This window comes from Aphis gossypii, chromosome 1, assembly GCF_020184175.1.
Source record: "Aphis gossypii isolate Hap1 chromosome 1, ASM2018417v2, whole genome shotgun sequence".
Classification (NCBI taxonomy): domain Eukaryota; kingdom Metazoa; phylum Arthropoda; class Insecta; order Hemiptera; family Aphididae; genus Aphis; species Aphis gossypii.
In genome coordinates this window covers 14,073,549-14,094,606 of record NC_065530.1, presented here as the reverse complement: position 1 = coordinate 14,094,606, position 21,058 = coordinate 14,073,549, and the positions used below count along the sequence as shown (strand labels likewise).

At 29.6% G+C, this 21,058-nt stretch overlaps 1 protein-coding gene across 1 annotated transcript in view; it reads right to left on the bottom strand.

Moving 5' to 3' along the window:
* Nucleotides 1–21,058, bottom strand: part of LOC114120636 (superoxide dismutase [Cu-Zn]) — an 83,273-nt gene that overhangs the window by 41,341 nt on the left and 20,874 nt on the right. The window contains exon 2 of the mRNA XM_050197127.1: nucleotides 3,981–4,064. Within this exon, the coding sequence (XP_050053084.1) occupies nucleotides 3,981–4,061 (81 nt within the window). The 5' untranslated portion in view covers nucleotides 4,062–4,064. The remainder of the gene's footprint in view (nucleotides 1–3,980; nucleotides 4,065–21,058) is intronic.

Sequence of the window (21,058 nt, the reverse complement as noted above, 5' to 3'; positions counted from 1 at the left end):
ATCGGGTAAGGCCGTTGGATTAAAATATATGTTTACTGAAATTCTTCGAGTGCATTATTACAGCGTCACATCTTAAAACAGTTACGACGTTATGACGAAAAACAAGTCACGGTGAGATGCGTTTTTTTTACGATAACTTAAACCGTTTAAAAACAAAAAACTCGTTCAAATGCTCTAGCATATATATTGTATATTATAAATTATTATGACGTTATCACAGTGATGTAGTTTTTTGATCAAAATATGCTGTGTGTAAGGACAAAGATGTGCTCTGCAGATAAACATATTTATTGTTATTAGTTTTGTTTTTATCTTTAATAGTGAAATATATAAATAAGTATAAAATTGTTGATACGTTTCTGAGTCAACTCCGGTGACGAGGGGGCGATGGTTAACAGCGGAGTCACCTTTGAGGCTTCACTCGGCTAGTATACTCTTATAGTTTCGACTCTTTCATTCAGGGTATTTTTTTTTTTTTGCATTTCTTCGACCGTGACATCCGTCAGTCGACGTTTCCGGACCATTACACGAACAGCGTGCGTCCTCGTCATTCGGCCATCGCGGCTCGCGCGCAGCTCTCAAGAATAACGAAACCGTCGGTTTATGAAATATCGATTGGATCGATCGCGCGTTTCCGGTGGATAATATTTCAAGACGCGAATACTTTCGTTTTCAATAGTGTCTCATTGACACCTTATTCGCGCACCGCACAAACATAGTGCTATAGTGTTGTGACTTGTGAACACGTCAGCAAAACTATTATACCTATATACGTGGCCACCTATAGGGAAGAGAGAGACGTGGTGGGTAATCGTTTCGACACGTTTTCATTTCCGTTTTTTTTCTCGGCCGAAGTGGTGATTCTACTCGCCCCCGTCCAATATATTTTCATCGTCGATCGATACATATAGGTATAGATATCCGTAACGTTAGACCATATAGTGTTTCGTTTTTATAGACAGAGTAAAATCCGAAAAAATGTACTTACTATTGCTCTTCTATACGTCTATATCTTATTGACCTTATAATGTATATAATCATGCGGGGCATGTATACAAGTATAGAATATGTGTACACGTGATACAATGAAATTCGAACGGCCAAACCGCACGAGATTAAAATAAAACACTGCAACTCGATCGATACTGGTCGACGACGAAAAAAAAACCACTTCAAATAACAGTTTTGGTTTTAGCCCGTTCGTTGCGTACGGTGTACGCGTAGTGCGTGCAGTGTTTACCGTTGGCGCCAACGGTGGTCTCTGGTACAAACCACACCCGTGACCATAAATTAATCTCGGCGAACGTCTTTAATCTGTTAAGCGTAAACAATATTACATTATGTTTACAAAGCGAAACATCCGTCAAAAGTCACATCGCGTATATATTATTATTTATTAATTATTACAGCGTATGTATTAGGTAATATCTTCACGTGCATATGGATTCGTTTTTTGAACGGTGGAGATTTGTTGACGGATTTGCGTGCCAAAATCAGAACGTTTGACGAAAAGTCGTACCGCCGTTATGAATATTATGAACACGTGCCACGTGCGTTATATTTCAAAATACTTGACTATTATAAATCGTAGGACATCTTATGTATAGGTATATAGATACCGAAAAATTATACGAGTTCGCCGCGGCTCTTAATTGATATTCTTGTATTACACTCGCATATAATTGCAAGAAAAATCCATTAACACGGCGGCCCACCTTGTTAGTTTCAGAAGGCGCTTTTTGTTTTATAAACTACTATACATATTATTATAATATACAGGTAATACTATTATAGCTCCGGCGTCTCACATAAATTATTCAACATCCGCTATAGTAAAGTTACCACTTTTTATACGAAGTAGATCAAAATAAATTTTACTGTCATGGGACGAAATTGTAAAATAGCGACCTTTTAACTGTAGAGCACAATACATAAGTATAATAGTATTGTGTTATTACAATACGTTTTAAAGCATAATAATTATAAATGCATATATTATAATAATATTACGTGAATACACACGGGTGCGGATGGTCACCTATATAATACAATTTATAGAAATTAGGATATACGACCTTAATACGACAAATTGTATATACCTATTATATTATACTTCATACACACACAATATACTTATACGTATGCAATAGGTATATTATATAGCTTTATAGTTTATGGTTTATTTTTCAACGTATAGTTTGAAAAATATCACGTCCAATGAGAAAATCTCTTTAAGTGTATATGAAAGAAGATCTGTTTGTCATGACTTTAAACAACATTCTCGTGTACCTACTATACTCGTGCGTATACCTAGTTATACATTTGTGTAATGAATTATGTTCTAAGTAAAATAGTTATTTATTACGTTTTGGTACGTTATAGTTTATTTCATCACATACATAATATGACCAACCATATTATAACATTATATTTTTTCTCATTACTTTTTATTTATTTATTTTTTTGAAAGAATTCACTTTTTAAAACTTGGTTTGTAATTACTACAGTTGGCACAATAACGTTCATACACACATATTTTAAAACTCCAAGTTGAAAATATTTAACATGAATTCACGTATATTAAACATGACATAAATTTCGCATATAGTGACATATGAAATAGGTCGATACATTAAGTTTACTTAAAAGTGGAAAAATGAAATAAATATTTAAAAAGAGTATAAAATTTAACAGGAGTTTTATACATTTAAAATAGGTAATAAAAGTTAAGATTCCATTTAAAATCAATTCATTTTTATATTTTCACAATTCATTAACCACGCACCAAAGTATATAATATACCTATCATCGTGGCTGCAGTCTTCAACAGTATATACTGTTTACTTCGAATATTTTATTGCTATACCGGTATTATACCTACAGGTAAGTATATTTTAATGTTGAATAAAAATCTAAATATTTATCAAAAGTTAGGTATTTTATTGAAACTACTAGTAACGTACGATGGCATCCCGGATTTTTCTTTGCAGCGACACGGATGGCTTATAATATTATAATGTCTTAAAGTGCGGGTATTAATGACACCATGCAATTTCCGACCTCTTATGCTCGGACTAGGCACTATTAATATTTTATCAAGATACATAATAATATAATGCGTTTTAAATTTTAATGTCGAAATGATAGAATTTTATTATTCTCATAAAAAAGGGTTACTACTCCCGCTATATTTACTTCGCTACCGCTAAGGCATATACGAATATATATATATATATATAAATGTTTAGATACACCGCCGGCAAACCTAATGGTTTTCAATGTCAAATTCACACCCGACGGCGGCCAATAGTATTTTATATAAAGTGCATTCCAAAACGTGATCTGGTCTTCGAGGCGAACACCGCGTGTACGTCATAATGTAATTTGTTATATGATAAAAATATTGTAACGGACGGTCCGATATTTTTTTTTGGATCCGTCGTCGTTTTTCAGCGAATCGTTATTATTTTATTTTGTTTATTTCTCCGTCTTACTCGTGAAACCGGTACCCCGTACGATTCCATCGGCGTTTTTACAGCCGATACAATATATTATTATTATTATACAACAGTAGCCGGGAATCATTATTTTTCTATTACACATAGTACAATGTATATATATATTTTATAGCGTGTATGTATATTTTGAATATATTAAATTTACGCGTAGATATATATACACACCTACATAAATTATGAATTACGATTAATTTAACGTGTATAGAAAAAACGTCGAGGAATAGGAGGTCCGCCTGGGAAACGTGACGAACTATATGCCGCGGTAGAGGTATTAATATTAATAATTGTTATTAATCGGTCGCCTCTGAGGCAATTAAAATTTAAATGAGATTCCCCCGTGGTGCATGTGCATGTTTTCAAAATTTAGATTTTTTTTTTTAACAGACGAAAGGTTTTTATTACGTTTAAACGGTGGATAATATTTATACATATATATATTATATGACTCAAGTGTGTACTTACAAACGGCGGGGAAGCGGCCGAGACTAACACTGCAGCGGACGCAACCGACAAGATGATCAGCGACATGATTTTGGGTGCCATTGTCTGTAAAAAAAATTAATAATAATAAATAAATAAGCAGTTCTAAACCAGAATAATATGATTTGTCATAACATATTGTGTAATACATTTTTTTTTTTTTATTCAGACGGTTTTTAATAGTCCTAACTTTTCGGCGATATAAATACCTAGCACATTATTTCAAAATGGGTGTGTATAGTGTTATAAATATTACGTCATAACGATTCATGTAAAACTTCTTTAGAGATAGTAGTTTTTTTCTTAACAACTTTAATTTGTTATTCATAATAGAAAAATAATCGTAAAAAGGCCAGATGTGTGTATGATATCACATTATAACTTATGACTTATTTGAAGGTTCAACTATTACAGGTATATATTTATACACACACATATATATATATAATATTAATATATTACCTATAATAGTGGAACCTTTTTTCTAGTAGAATCGTTAAATATAAAAGTATAAGAATGTATAGGCATGTACGTTGATTCGGTTGGTAAATTTTAAATAAAGAAGAAGACTACTTCTAATAATAACACACACGTACACAATGTAATGTTATAATATGTACCAAGTTTAATTAAACGGCGGGCGAGTATTTTTACGCATACTGATTATGGAACAGTGTACAGTGCACGCTATATATTTTTTTTTTATTTTTTTTATTTTTTTTTTTTTAAGATAATTTTTCACGAACTTCGGAAACGCCGATCCGGGTAGACGAACGTCGCCGGGTCAAAAAGGAAAATATAATAATCTGGGAGCATTGTAATATAATAATGCCACCACGCTAGTGTACGTCTAAGAAAGGTTTCGTCATATTTTTCCTGTCAAGAGAGATTTATTTCGATTGTTATATTATATTTATCAATAATATATATATTATATTATATACACTCAACAGTCGTATTATAGGTATATGTATATTAAACTGTAATACTATACTCTGGGGTTGTGTACTCATGTTTATATTATTGTATTCGTGCTGATATGACGTCTTGCTGCGGTGAAAAATAAAAAGCAGAAAACGTTATTATATATAATATACATATAGTGATGAGGGTGACGACCTTTAACGCTGCATCGACTGTGCGTGTCAACGGAAAAGGACCAGCGTGGTATTCGAGGACCGTCTGAACTATAGTACTCTGAAGTACTTGTGTAAATTCAGTCGTCACATTTTGCACCACCATGGCCTTTCTCACACGGGGAGCGTTACAAAGGGGATAAATCCTCCATATGGCCTGTTTTTTTATATTTCTGAATAACAGGTATACTTTTTATATTTGAGTTGAGTATCAATAACAACTTTTTGAAAAACTTGTTACATTTTACCTCGGCTCAGACATTCAAATTGTTATTGCGCTGAATTAAGAATATGGCAGCAAAAAAAAAAAAAAACTAAAAGCAAATTGATTCAATACTTCTCAGTATGTTAACCAATAGTAATCATATTATTTATTATACATATACATCATTATATATGTCAGTATATAAGTATCCATGCACCAAACGTTAACTCTCGAGAGAACATTTTCATGTATCTACGAAAAGACCGAAAGCCTATATCAAATTTAAATACAATGACTGAAGAGTAAAGAATATCTATACTTATTAATAAGTTTTTCAAAATGTAATGTCATATTTTTTGAAACGTTTTATTGGGTTAACATTATTGACCATCTAGCATGGTTATTGATAACGAAAAATATATTGATTTCATGGTACAAATACCAAGAAAAATGTATATACTTTTATACAATGATTGAAAATCATAGCTTTTTTTAATACGAATCATAATATTTAGGTATTGAAATGTAATATACATTATATTGTTATTGTGAAAGGTTGTGTAGGCTAAGACCACGTGGCTATAACTTGGCAATCAATTTTTATGTACCCCTCTAAAGAGTTCTGAGAACGTCATTAAGGCACTATATTCATCATTTATTCAAATAATAAGGAGATTAGAATTTCTAGAATTGCACTTAAAAACGACGTAGATTTATTATATAAAAATATTATTTAAAATTTAATATACCATTGATATTTGTGTAAAAATATTGCAATGTAAAAAAGTTTATTTAGTATAACATCGAATAATTGTATTTTAAAAGAGTACTATTACAATTCTGTTAAAGTCCATGAATATTGAATAAGGCCTATACGTATTACATTATACTAAATATTCTGTAAGATAAATAACAAATAAATGGAATGTATACTATTATTATTTTTTCGAAAACTTCGAATTTTCAATTCCTGGCAGTGACTTTATAAAAATATGACTAAGCAATTGAAAAGAAAATGGGATTAATTATTTTCTCGAGATGTAGAACATAATAACAACAAAATGCTTAGTGTCTTCCGCACAATAAAGTTAATGAAAAAATGTTTTGTCAAATAATACTATCACCCTCTCAATTTATACTATAATATAACGAGGTCGAATTTCGTTGCTATTATATATGTAAATGACTTGTCAAATTCAAAGGGCTAATGTTGATCAGCATTATAATATTATAATATAATATAATAATATTTTTATTAATTTAATATTTTCATCGTCCATGTATATCGTTTCACCGCCTCACACTGCGATACATATACGAGTAGCATCATATTATAATATACATAATTTATAAAGATACGTATTTATATTATATTATACGTCCATATAGGTAAACTCGCACATGCAAGATAATAAAAATCATTTCGCCCATATTAAAACATATTTTATTATTCACTATATTATATAAGTTATACATTATAATATTATATCATAAACGCTAGCGCACATACCACCCGTGATAAAAGATAATATATTTTAATATATATATATATCTTACATAATACGTAAGTATATTATCGGAAATCTCACACATATTATATTATACGCACTCGAATCCTCATATATTTATATATAAAGTATATTGTATATACACATAACCACTGCAAAGTAATAAATAAAAAACGCAAAAATAACGTATATATGCATATCGTGATATTTATATTTTATATTATATTAAATACGTTATTTTTGAATTTTTTTATTTATTACATTGTAGTGATGATTATATATATAAATATTATAGTCACCAATAAATGATTATGGAGGTATACCGTGTATAGTGTATATTACTGTACATACATAATACTGTAACGGGTAGGTATTCGTGTGAGGTGCATGTCACCAGTAGGGGCCACGATGTTGTTCGGTAGAAGAAAATATAATTTTAAAACGGTTTAGAGATATCATCGTGTTCAAATGTTAACGTGAGCTTTTCAACTATTCGTTAACATTTTATGTGTATACAGCAAAGCTCATTATAATAATAATGTAATAAACTACTGAGCGTCATTGTTGCCAAGATGCACTCTATCATGTGTTTACTAGGACGGTCCTAGTTAGCGCACATTTACTAAAATTGCTACTAGTTTGCATACTGATTATACACAATATAAATTCTTAAAATTAGGATTTCTATAAAAACGTTAACAAGGAATCTCACTTGTGAATTGTGATATATTATAATATAGAGATACGAATCTTTAAAATATCATATTATAATATTTCGAAAATGTTTCGGTTACAATGAATATGCACGTAGGAATATAATACGTAAATAACAAGCGTAGGTTAGGTAGTATATACCAAGCGTACGATGCATATATTTTTTTTTCATTGCAAAGGAATAAGGTATATATGATGATTGATGTCATATAGTAAAGCGTAATTTAAACAGATTATTTTGAACTCTACGAAAATTAATTCAAATACGAAATTCAAGTTCCCCGTCATTATAATATGTTATATTATTATCCAAATAGTTACATAATCAAGTTTTAATTACCACAACAAAACTTGTAAGTTCGTTGTTTTGCATTTATTTAACAATAGGATATATATAATTATATTATATACATTGTATCATATTGTATATTATAATATTATTTTTATGTAGTATCGATGTGATATATATTATGTGAAACGATTAAACTTAAATAATATTTATTTATTATTTACTAAACACCAATCGACATTTACAAAGTTATAACTTATATTATACTATATAGTATATAGGACAGGTAAATGTTGGAATACAATACATACCTATTTGGTCTGTCATAATTCACATGATGAATATTTAACAAATGTGCATTACCTACTTTAGATTTTCGGTTAGAACAAGTTCATATCTACAGAACCGTGGGTCTATATAAAAAAGAAAAACGCAAATTATCTTTATCTCTATCTTCAAACATAAGAATAGAAGTAGAAGACAAAAATAGTTAAGTACATAATCGTAGATCGTTGGACGGATATTATCCATTTTATTGGGACAAAATTACAACGATTCGACGACGGCCAATCGGTCTATGGCTAGGTAACGAGAAAAATCCATTCACGAGTCGCGACTGGAATCCGATAAGGACCTACAACAATGGGGCAGTGCAACTTTGCGAGGGATTACTATATATATATATATAGTTAGCGTTTATTCTTTACGTGTAAAAGCCATAATATAATATATAGGTACTCATCAAGAGCCAAAGAAAAATCTTGCGAATAGAGTATATATAGGTAGCGTGTGTGTGTATGTATGTAAGTATACATGGCACCCGATAAAAAAAGAATACATTTATAAGTTTTACGCTACAAACTCTCCACGAACACATCAACTATATATATATATATAATACATCTATATAGGTATACCCAGTATATACACAGCAAAAGTCTCGGTCTAAGTGCGTCTTGCCGCCGCCACCGCAATCAAACGAATTGTAAGTTATCGATTGTTTTTCCCAGAGACAAATTACCTAACATACGGTTTAGTATGTATGTGTGTGTGTGTGTAGGGAGAGCATGTATTCTACTGTATATACATGATAAATCTCAAGACCCACATAACATAACGATTATGTAAAAGCTTAGGTACCTTAACCTACGTATCTATATACACAGTAATAACAATTATAATAATAAATAATAACTAGAAAATATGCAAAACGTAATACAACCAATTATGCATATTATTGTACATTAAATCACACAATCTAACAAAGTTTAGGTAATAAATTTAAGTTATTTAAGTATATAATATTATACGTATATGCAGTATCATATTTTCATTGTTTTTTATTTGTTTTTTGACTTATTCTATATAAAATATAATACCTATATCAGATATCAGGAATCGACTTATTCAGTATTTTAATCCTTGTTGAAATTTTCATTTAAAATATGCGGACTTGATGGTGTACATAATATGTTATATCGCGGGACTCTTGTAGTCATCCTTGAAGAGAAATATATTCTTGTATATATGTACTAAAGCATGGGAACTATAATTTCACCAACCGACTGAATTGGTTTTTTTTATTATGACAATTGTTGTGAATGATGATAAAAAAAAACGAGGGGAAAGATGATGAAAACCGAAAGAAAAATGCAAAAAAAATAATAATTGAAGATGTGAAATGATTATGTACAATACACAGACTCTGTTTACATATTATAATAACACAACGAAGCACAATAGAATATGATAGATGGGACACTTAAATAATATTATGTCTCGCATTTGTAGAATTAATTGATCGACCGATTAAAACAATAGCGACAAAAGTCATTAATATAAGCGTTTTATTCTTTTTTTATTATCCAACATATTCAATATTTATATCCAACATTTAGAAGAATCGAAACTAATTCCATAAATTTAAAATTATTATTAAATTTTGTTATTTATAAAAAAAGTTTCATTATGGTAAAATATTTAAATGGAAATTTAATTTCTGATCGTCTCTATATATTGTAATTTCGATGCAAAAATGATCAAATCATAACATTTTTGTTTTATTTAAATAATTATGGTGATTTAAACTAAAATTAAAAATATAGTTTATTAAATACTTATAAATAAAAATAATTAAATGTATATTTATTATACAATATACATATTAATATATTATTATAATTTACAGTTAATAGCCCAATATTCTTTGATAATAATAATTAGATAAATTGTTTATTATATTGCAATGATCAAAAATAAAAATGTAAAAATGTAAAAAATGTAACATTGTTCGGTTGGTGCCTGATAACGCTAACCGAAGAATTCTACCGGTTAGTTTTAACCAACATTTAACCGGACATTGTAAGAACGGCCTTTAATATACAAAATACATATTTTCATATTATAATAGTACAGAAACAAAATACAATGTATGATGTATCTACCGAATATATATACATTAAATTACACACTGAATCTGATAAATTTAGATAATAATAATAAAGTTAGCGCGGTACAATAACGAGATATGCATTGCCGCAGAGATCCGGTTAGCAAAAACAAAAAAAAAACAAAAATTGCAAATAGAAAAAAAAATTAAAAACTGTATATATTATAGCTGGGAAATTATATAACGATATAGTAGCTGATAATATTTTAATAGACACCTGTTTTGAGTATTAAATATGCATAGATATATTACAGTATATTGTTGTATCTGGCATAAATTATTTTCATTTAATATGTACTATAGGTACCGGCAGTCGTTTAAATAAAATCGTGAGCAACCTCTCCATCCTCGCCCATCATCAACTCATCGCCTAGAGGCGATCGTCATGAAAACTATATAGTAAAGGCGGTGGGCGCGACGACGTTTAAGAACGAATAGATAGGAAAGAAAAAAACCAAAAGTGGAAAGAAGAGGGTAAACGAGAAAAATACATTATTTTCTCGTGATCGCCGCGATTTGCAAAATATCAGCCGACGGCGCAGACTTATCAAGGGCGGTCATCTTTTGCAAAAAAACGCGGCGACACAATACGGAATAACGGCGGACTAACAACAAGTCTAATGACCTTATAGCGTAAAGCACGCGAACACTATACACTATACAGAGTGATCAGTTTTATTTAAGTTTAATACTTTAACGGAACAAACTAATTTCCTCGGAAATTTCTAAAAAAATATATGCTGAAAAATTAAAAATAATTTTTTTTTACTCTATGCATTTATATTTATATATAGATATAACGTATAGTAATACTTTATATTCTCATTTAAATTTGATAAATCTAATTTTCTCATTACATCAAAACTCGGAATGCTTTTGAATAAAAAAAATTTATTTAAATACTTATGAGATATTTTTAGAAAACTAAATTTTATAATGATACAGGGCATAACATTTAAACGTTATGATAAAAAAAAAAAATGGTATGTAAAGACTTCATTTTATTTTTATGTACTGTTCAAGTAAAAATGACGATTATAGGTAAGGTACCTATCTGTTATTTTGACTATCTAAAAACAATTTTTTTTCTGAATTTTTAAAAATCGATGACGGAAGAAACTTTCGTATACCGTTTATTGTAATTGTAATATTAAGTAATGGATCGCTCTGTACGTTATACACAAATAGCACACATTGCGATGTTGACGGGGGTACTATTGGTTGAATAATGTACAGCCGCGATGGCGGCGAAGTCGGTAGAAGGATAAAAATATTATGTACACGCGTGTACTCATATACGATAATGTAGCGTAGAAATATATTAAAAAGATTTATCGGACACAGCATGCTGCTGGATCTGGTCACGATCGAGTCCGAGTCGGACGGTAAAAAACGCCTCGTTCGCGGCTCATTCCACGTCGTTTCAGTATATACCCGCACGTATTACATAGCCACGTAAGTACACCTATACGAGTATACCGTATGTACATAATATTATATACCTACACTAACCTCTATCATCTGCAACCGTTGTCGTATTACAGTCGCTTCGTGTAAACGCGCGGTATGTGTGCATATACGAAGAATACGAGTATGTAATATACTATACTTTACTACCTAATATAATATGATATTATTTCTCGTATATATTACCCCCGTGCACCGCGGATGCATTTGCATACCTCATACTATATAATATTATGATACGCACTTTTATTGTTATTATCATTATTATTGATACTAATAGCCATCGTTCTGACACGACCACTGCTCTTTACCCACCCACGCATGCCTAACAAGAGAGTATAGGGTATTGATAAACATCGACGATAATTTACCACTCGTGAACACGTCGGCCAGTAGGGTATCTTTGTTTTTTTTTTTTTATTATTATATTGGTTTTATTATATGTAGCTTGTAATTTTTCAACGACCCAAGCAATAATATTATTAGACATGTACCTATTGTAATACTATAGGTAATAGGTATTTATATATATTTATGATATACCTCGATACTATATAGGTTCGAATGGAAAATAACAGACAGAGCGCAGGTTTTGAATTTAAATAAAAAGCGATTTGCTATCATTTTTTGCACTCCGTAAAATTAAAATATTAATTAACTGGTTTATTTTTTTTAGGTGCCTAAAATGCTAAATAAGTGTATTTTATAATTTGAAGTATTTTTTCACCGAATATATTATAACAACGTACAGGTGGACGTAACTACGTAGAGTAACAGCTGCAGCTTAAAACTATAATTGTTTTTATTTGTCGATTGAAAATTTTAATTTAATTTTCCATGAAACTATATACACGCTTGATATACATAAGTGCATATAGCAATTATCAATTATAATACTTAAGACATTATTTAATGATGGGCGCTTTCAAATAACGAGTAACTTGTTTTGCATAAATTATACAATCTTAAGTTGTCAGAAAATATAGATTTTCACATAATTCAACCCATTTCTCTAACGATTAACCTCATAACAAATTATTAACGCCAATAAAATGTGTAGTATAACACATGATATAGATTATAGAGTATATATTATGTGATGCCGTAATGAGATTATAATCCTTCGGTTTGTTTTAAGCATTACAAGGTGATTCACTAAGCACACGCTCACCCCATTTTCTAATTTAATAGTGTAGTTATTCAAAATATAATATTAAGAATTTTCAAAAATACTTTAAGACTGTGTTTTAAAATTATTGAGATTTTTTGTACTATCTAAGAAGTAGTTGTTGAGTTATTTAACTTTGTGCATTAAAGATAATAGGTCCATGATAATGGGTTTGGATGATGTAAAGGCTAAGTTCACTTGAAAGTTTTACTAATTAATATTAATTTATTCATATTTATAATTCTTAAAAATGGTCTAAGTATTATAATAAACGCTAGATGTTAAATACACAAATATTTTGTTTATTATTGTAATACCATTTTTAAAGACTTTTATCCATAGTATAAATACTTAAATAGGTAGGTGAAAAACACTAGTATTAATTTTAAATTAGGTAGGTACCTGGTACATAAACATATATTTTTTAATTATCCAATAAATATTTTGTAGTAAAAAGAAGGGTTCTCATTTGAAAAACTCCTCAAGTAGGTAGTATCAAATATCTTAAGAATTTGAAAATATGGCCTTAAGTATATTAAAATATTTAAAAAATCAGAATTCGAATGAATTAAAAAAAATGCAATGAACATACTTGGTAAATCGTTCTATATTGTAGTCCATAAACATAACATAATATTATATTGAAATGCATCCGCGCATACCATTTTATAAAACTAGAAAACAAAAGGTGCGAATTTTTCAAAAAAAATACTGCTCTTTACGTTTAAAAACACTACAAATGTGCACGTATCACTGCTTAAAAATATATGTACTATCGCAGTATATCTGTATATGTATAGGTTTGTGGTTGTTTACCGTTTGTAATATTGTTCTGTAACACGAGATCTACTAACATACTATTTCTCTGCTAGCCATCCGAAGCGTGTTCAAGTCATCTCTATCGTAAGATCAAATTGCGTGCATACAGCATATGTGTACAAGCATGTAAGCGAGAGTAATAAAGACAGAAAGGGAAATGCAGTAAACGAAATATAAAAAGTAACTGTTCTTGTTAACATCGAAATTGTGGTAGGTACCATACATATGTTACAAGAGACCGTTACCATTCACGTTCAAATATAATATTGAATGGTCTGTATTACTGTGATAGTCAACAATCGGAATTAAAACTACCCGAGGCCAAAAACGTAAAAGGAAGATCTTGAGTAAGTTTTCAATTTGAAAAACTCGATAGACCAGCGATGACAAAATTCTATTATATTCTATTAATATTATATATATATTCTATTATTAAACCAGTTGAACAAATTTATAGTCATACAAAATTTCTACATTAAATTAAATAATAAGAAACCCCTAAAAATACAAAATTTTAAATCATATATAAGAATTATTATATAGTGTATACCAAAATTATACTATATTTTAAGTTTACAAAAACTTTTATTTTCTGCCATCATTGGTTATTTCTAATTTAAAAATTAATATTTTAGTAAGTTGTACCCCTATATAAACCCCTTATTGTCCCGCTATATAATATTATATAGGTAGGAATATAATACAACTATATATATATGTATATTGTATATATGTTTTATAATTAATACTAAATACTAAAACAACTACGTAGTATAATATATACAATAATTATTTAGTTATGTTATACCTCGATTTAGTATAATTTTATATGATGATTTCAACTTGAAATACTAAAGACATCTACTTGAAAGTGTAACCGACCAAGAAAAATGATATATATATATAAGCATCTTTCGTCGTCTGGAAAGTCTAAAAATTGTCTTTTATACATGACTGATTGTGTATCATACGCTGCCTCTAATAAGAACTGAAGAAAAATATGAGAAAAAAAATCACTCTATGTTTGATTCGGTTTTTATTCTTGATGATAAGCGACACGCGCATTTATCAAAACTGAGTATGATTACGAAAATAATGCGTACATAATATTTGCTCGCTGCATGACGCCACCCAATATAGGTGTACGCGAAGTGCTGCAGCGAATACAAAACTAGAGTTGGCTGTACGACAAATGGTAATTAAATTGAGTCCTCGGGGTTCCTATCATATATAAAATACACATACACACACACGATTGTTCCAAGTGCGCTTTAGTCTGCGTATAGAGAGATCCTGTATAGTATGTATATTTACTACGATTAAGTCCGGAGGTGAACAGGGGGTGGTGAAAGGGCTAAGTGTGAGAGCGTGAATCGGGGGTCGGGCCTGTGGATAGGGTAATTACTATATTATAATATGTGTGCACAGTGCTATTATGCATTATGCAGTTTTTGCGTGCACGTATTATTTTATGAAAAAAAAAATTATATAAGTATATCGAAGCCTTTGCAATATACTCACCGCCGCGATTATAGGGTGCATGTAAAGAAAATAAACAACAAGGAAAAATTCAAAACAAAAGTGGTCTCATGTCACATGCTCTTTGTTTATATATCGGACATAAGGGTAATAATAACCCCATCCGTGCATATAAAAAAGCCAGTGTGTAACGTGAACCCTTATAATGCATAGCGCATAACGTATGTGCACGCTTGTTTCACGTTTCAACGGACAAAAGCCGAGTATATCGCAGAGTACTTGAATTTTCGTTAGCTACAACTCGTTCAATATATATATGCAAGTACAAAGGTGAGCATGTGGATCTCTCGGAGGGCACACAATTAGCCGCACTCCTTTATACATCCGGTGTATACTGTATATATATAATATTATATATATATACAATAATTATACCATATGCATATTTATAAGCTTATTTAAATGCAACCACGGTGGTCGTCGTACAGATAGTACATCATGTTCCGAATAGGTATATAGGCGTCGTATCACACTTGTGTCCGATTAAATATAGAATAAACGTTGAACATGAGTGTATACAAGACAGAGTTGTGTAGTACGCGTACCTATTGTGCGTAGAATACGGTCATGAGTAATAGGTTAGGTTAGGTTAGGTGTCTATACAGTAATATTAAATAAACCCAAATGAATATTAAATTGTAGTATTCGAATTATAAAGTATAAATATATAATAATATATGTAGAAAGTATGATTTAATCATTGTGTGTCACACTTCCACTTTTACAATATTTAAATAGGTATATAAATCATTTGACTATTTTTTATGATTTTAGATTTTAATTACAAATACCATTCATAATTAACTGTATTAATAAAAAATAAAACCGTAAGCAATTTACATAAATAGTAATGATCGACGCAAACTATTTATTTATCTAATTTACAATACTCAAATATGTATATGACAATATAGTAACATCAAAAATATAAGCGTAGTATCATGTAAACTATAATCTTATAAATGTCTGAATATCTAAAAATATTTTTATATTCATATATTATACTATTATATTAAATAATATTTTTGGGTTCTGAAACTAGTCACCGCTGCAGAATAATATGTCTTACGCGAAATTTGCAGTTAAAGCACGTGTGGATTCTTTAAACAAACTTTCTAATAAGAAATTTCAAAGCACAAAGCTACTCAAAAATGTTTGTGTCCGTGAATCACTACGGTACCTTTTGATTTCTATGTGTATGGGAAAACTCTTGATAGAAAAAAATATTTAAAAAAAAGTTAGTCATTCAAAAATAAAAATAAAAGTTTAAGTCCTCTGACATCCTAAGGTGCTTAAACCCATTTTTTAGAAAAAAAGTTTTTAATTTGAAATATATTTTATTTATAAAGGGTAAAATAAAAAGGTTTTTTTTAATTATCATATTATAATGGTACTTTGAAAATAAATACCTTCGTAAACTGTAAATAATATCAAAATGTATTCTAAATGTATAACGCGCGTACTTTAAGTACTTAGTAGCTTATGATATTTTTATCAGTGTTAAATATAAGAGTTATAAAATGTGAATATAATTTCATGAAAAAAAAACAAACAATACACTATTTGTAATAGTTCGATTTTCATTGAAATTTTTCTTTGAGAAAACACATAATAATTTTCGTTTCTATAATATAATCTATAAATAAAATATATTATAAATTATATGCCTACACTATAGTCTATAATATAGGAGTAATTAATCATATAAGAAATTAACTTTTTGAATAGAACCATTAGTACACTATTAATACAATGCCGAGATGAACTATGGTGAATCGAGTGCCCGATCATCACCTCTATACAAGCAGTATTCAGATTTCAGGCCGACTTTTTAAATTAATTCCTTCCAAATGCACTTATAAGAATTAACCTCCACATCCTTCCCCTCCCCGCCCCATAGTAATCGGTATTAATGTTAACTTTGGTAAGGTATGCATGCACGAATTGATTAATTTTCGCTGCCAACGGTCTACGAGAAACTTGAGGAAATTAATGACATACAAGTTTACTGGAAAGTTTGCCAATTTAAAATTAATACAATAAAAGCCAATCAGTGTTGCGTGTATTAATGTATACATATGCGTATAGTGCATTGCTGTGGGTCCGATAGAATGTTGTAATCTACAAAAGAAGCAAACGTAAAATACATACAATTTATTATTGCATTGATTTGCACGATGATTTGCAAGTGTATTTTTTTTTTAATCAAGTAAAACACGAGTAAATTAGAAAACTTATTAACAGGTTTGATTTTTTTGTCCTCTAAAAAACATATTATTATAAATTTGTTATGTTATCTTACGCCACTAAGACGTTTTTTTCTGGTTGGTCGTCGAATTTCAATTACATTATGTATTGACACTGTATTATTAAATACGTACTTTTATTATTAATTATTATACATCTAACACAATTATTACTTAAGTGTACAACATAATAATTACTTTCATAATTATTTAACCATAAATTTAAATGTATGTGAATCGTACAAACTTTAGTGTATGTAATTCGTGTCAAAAAAGAAGAGAGTATAAGTGCAAATATTATACACAACTTTGTATAACGGCAATAAATTGTTTTAGTATATTACTGTTTGTTTTGATTTATATATATTATTAACTGAAGGTAATACTTGAGTGAAGTTTTTAGTACTTTTATTAAAGGCAAGTGGGAAACATCTTGGTTCTAACAGTGAACTTCATTAGATATTATACTACGTATATTAGTCAATTTTAAACTGATAACTTACTAATCGGATAGCTATGTAACTAGGTCATCGGATCTGAAAAAAAATCGTTTCTTTAGGCCAGTGGTTGGTGACTGATACTATTCCATACTGTTTTCTCCAAAATGGCAATTAAATTGAATGTTTTATATGTATAAATGATTAAATTTTATTTTATTTAATGCGCATTGGCATTATGTTACGTCAAGACATTTACGAATTTTTGGAAGAAAGGGAAGAAAACTCTTCTATACTTAAAAATGAAGTTTGCTGAACTAGCATTTTTTGTTGATATAATGAAGTAAACGAATGAACTTAATATAAAACTAAAAGATAAAGATTAACTTATTCCTATTACATCCTCATATTAAGTCTTTTGAAGAAAAGTTGAAACTTTTATGGTTTAATCTTGAAAAAAATGAATTAACACAATATTTTCTTGCTTTATAAAAACTTTTTGACTGTCAAGATTTTGATTTTTATCAGTCAAATTTGTTTAATCTATTTCGACATTTAGTAATCACTTTCAAGATTTTAAACAATGTTCACAATATTTTGAATTATTTGATAATCCATTAATATTGATGTTGATGATGTTTCTGTTGAGCTGCAAATGGAAATAATAGATTTTCAATCCCGAGATGTTCTTAAAAATCCATTCAAATAATCACCTTTACATTTTTATGCTGAACGTACTCTATTATTTTTAAAAATTAAAAATGTAGCTGCAAAATATTATTGTATATATTTGAATCTAAGTATATGTGCCAACAGCCCTTTTCTCATATGAAAAAAATTATAAACTAGCACCGAACACGCTAATAAATGATCATCTCAATACATCATGTGCTTAGAGAGTGTACAATTATTTTTGACGTGGAAATCAAAAAAATAATGAACAGAATCCAATAGAAAAAAAACAGATTAAATGTATTCATCAAGTGTTCAAACAGTTGTAATTCCATTGTTCTTTAATTGGTAACTGTTTGATTGTAACTTTTTTACATGATGATTAAAATATTTTAAAATAAGACTAAATATTTTTAATTTTTCTTCAACAAGACCCGTAGTGTTTTTTTTTAATTTTTGAATGCGGCCAATAGTTCAAAAAGGTGGCCGACCACTGCGTATGATCATATGTATATACGTAATTACGGACAACATGACATTCATCACCCGTGATGCAGAAAAATACTAATGAAAGTATTTTATATATTAGGTTTATTAAAGTATATTGTTATTCAGTTATTACAGTAAAATGTTACTTATGCGTGGTAACGGTTGCGACAACCACATAAAATATTTAATATGAGAGTCCACCATATACCGACATCCTACGTTCAAAAACCAAAATAAATAAATGAATGATCTAATGAATAACACTAAATTAATATTATTGCTTAATCTCATAAAAACTATTAGTATAATTACAAAAAATGATAATAATGATTATGAATTTTCTTGAAATTTTACCAATATACTCGTATATAATATCAATTTACAATTTCGTTTATCATTATTTTTTTTTTTTTTTTTGACAGAAATTATTCATTGGGTGATACGTTTTTAATATCACGATTATAAGACACACTAAAACTATATTTTAGTTTTAGTAGTAAGTAGTAAGTGTCCATTTCATAATAACACACTTGGCATCCCGATAATGTTGTAATATTGACTTCGGTACATATAACTTTTGCACAAGTTATCTCAGCGTGGTATACCATCGATTTCCCTGCGGTAGTAGGAACTTATCCGGCCAGTGATCACTGCCACCGAGCTATTATACGTATCATACCTCTCTCTCTCTCCTCTCTCACATACTCACGCACACATACAGAAGTCTCCAGAATTCCTAGTCGACACACATAAAAATAATATATAATGATAACGCGGTTAAAACCGTCGTTGTGTAAACGACACTAATTTTATTAAACGAGACATTTATTTATTGGAAATACCATGGGCGCGTGTGCGTTTAATCGATCGTTTTGCGATGGCTCAGCTCTCTAGATAATAATATATAATAATAATTGTATTTATTTAGTTTCGTATAAAATAAATATAGCTTAATAATGAGGCATAGGATGTAAAGTAGGCACCTAACGGCACGTTACTGGGTCCATGCGGAAACCGGTCGACGGAGGTTCGGACGGTGGCTGTTCTTTTTCAAATATATTACATAATATTACAAAGAGTGTTCTAATAATGTATATTAAAAAATAAAAATCAGATATAAAACTTCAGCACTGTCATTTGCATCCCACGTGATTCGGATATATTATAATGAACCCACGTTATACAACTGTGAGGTATAGTATTATATTTATGTTTATGTTTCTGTCTGTAGTCTCTCTCATTCTCTAAGACTTACACCCACGCCTTGAAGTGTCCAGCCGCACGAGAGCAATGTGCGTTGACGATTGACAGATCCAATAGTTCGTTGTTTTATGCAATCGTTGAATTTAAATCTTTTTGAAATTAGATCACGATCAAAACTTTTTTTTTGGTTTTATTTTTATTCAATTTTCGACCACTTCACGTCTACATATCACGCATAGCGTCGTACGGTATACATTTACATACATATAATAATATATAGACTACCTATTGAAGAATATATGCAAATTATTTCCTATTCAAAAATATCTACTTCGACCACTACAACAATTGCAATTAATTAACATCAAACTTCCCGTAGACTATTCAATATTCATGATTTTCATATTTTGTTTGTATATAAAAATATATATATCATTAAATTTCCGTGAATCTTCATAGTATGGAAAAGGTTATGGAAAAAAAAACTTAACGAAACGATGGACGAGAATATGATTCTCTTATATATACTCTTTAAGGCAGACTTTTGATTTCCCTATGGGAACCTCTTATTTTTCACATAACCACGCATTGCTATTTCCCATCGTGATCTCACCACGTCTCTATTCAGTTAGAAATATATTTTTTTTAATATTATTTCAAATTTTTATCATAAGATGAAAGATTCTGACTTTGGAGACATAAAATTCATCGATCACCGT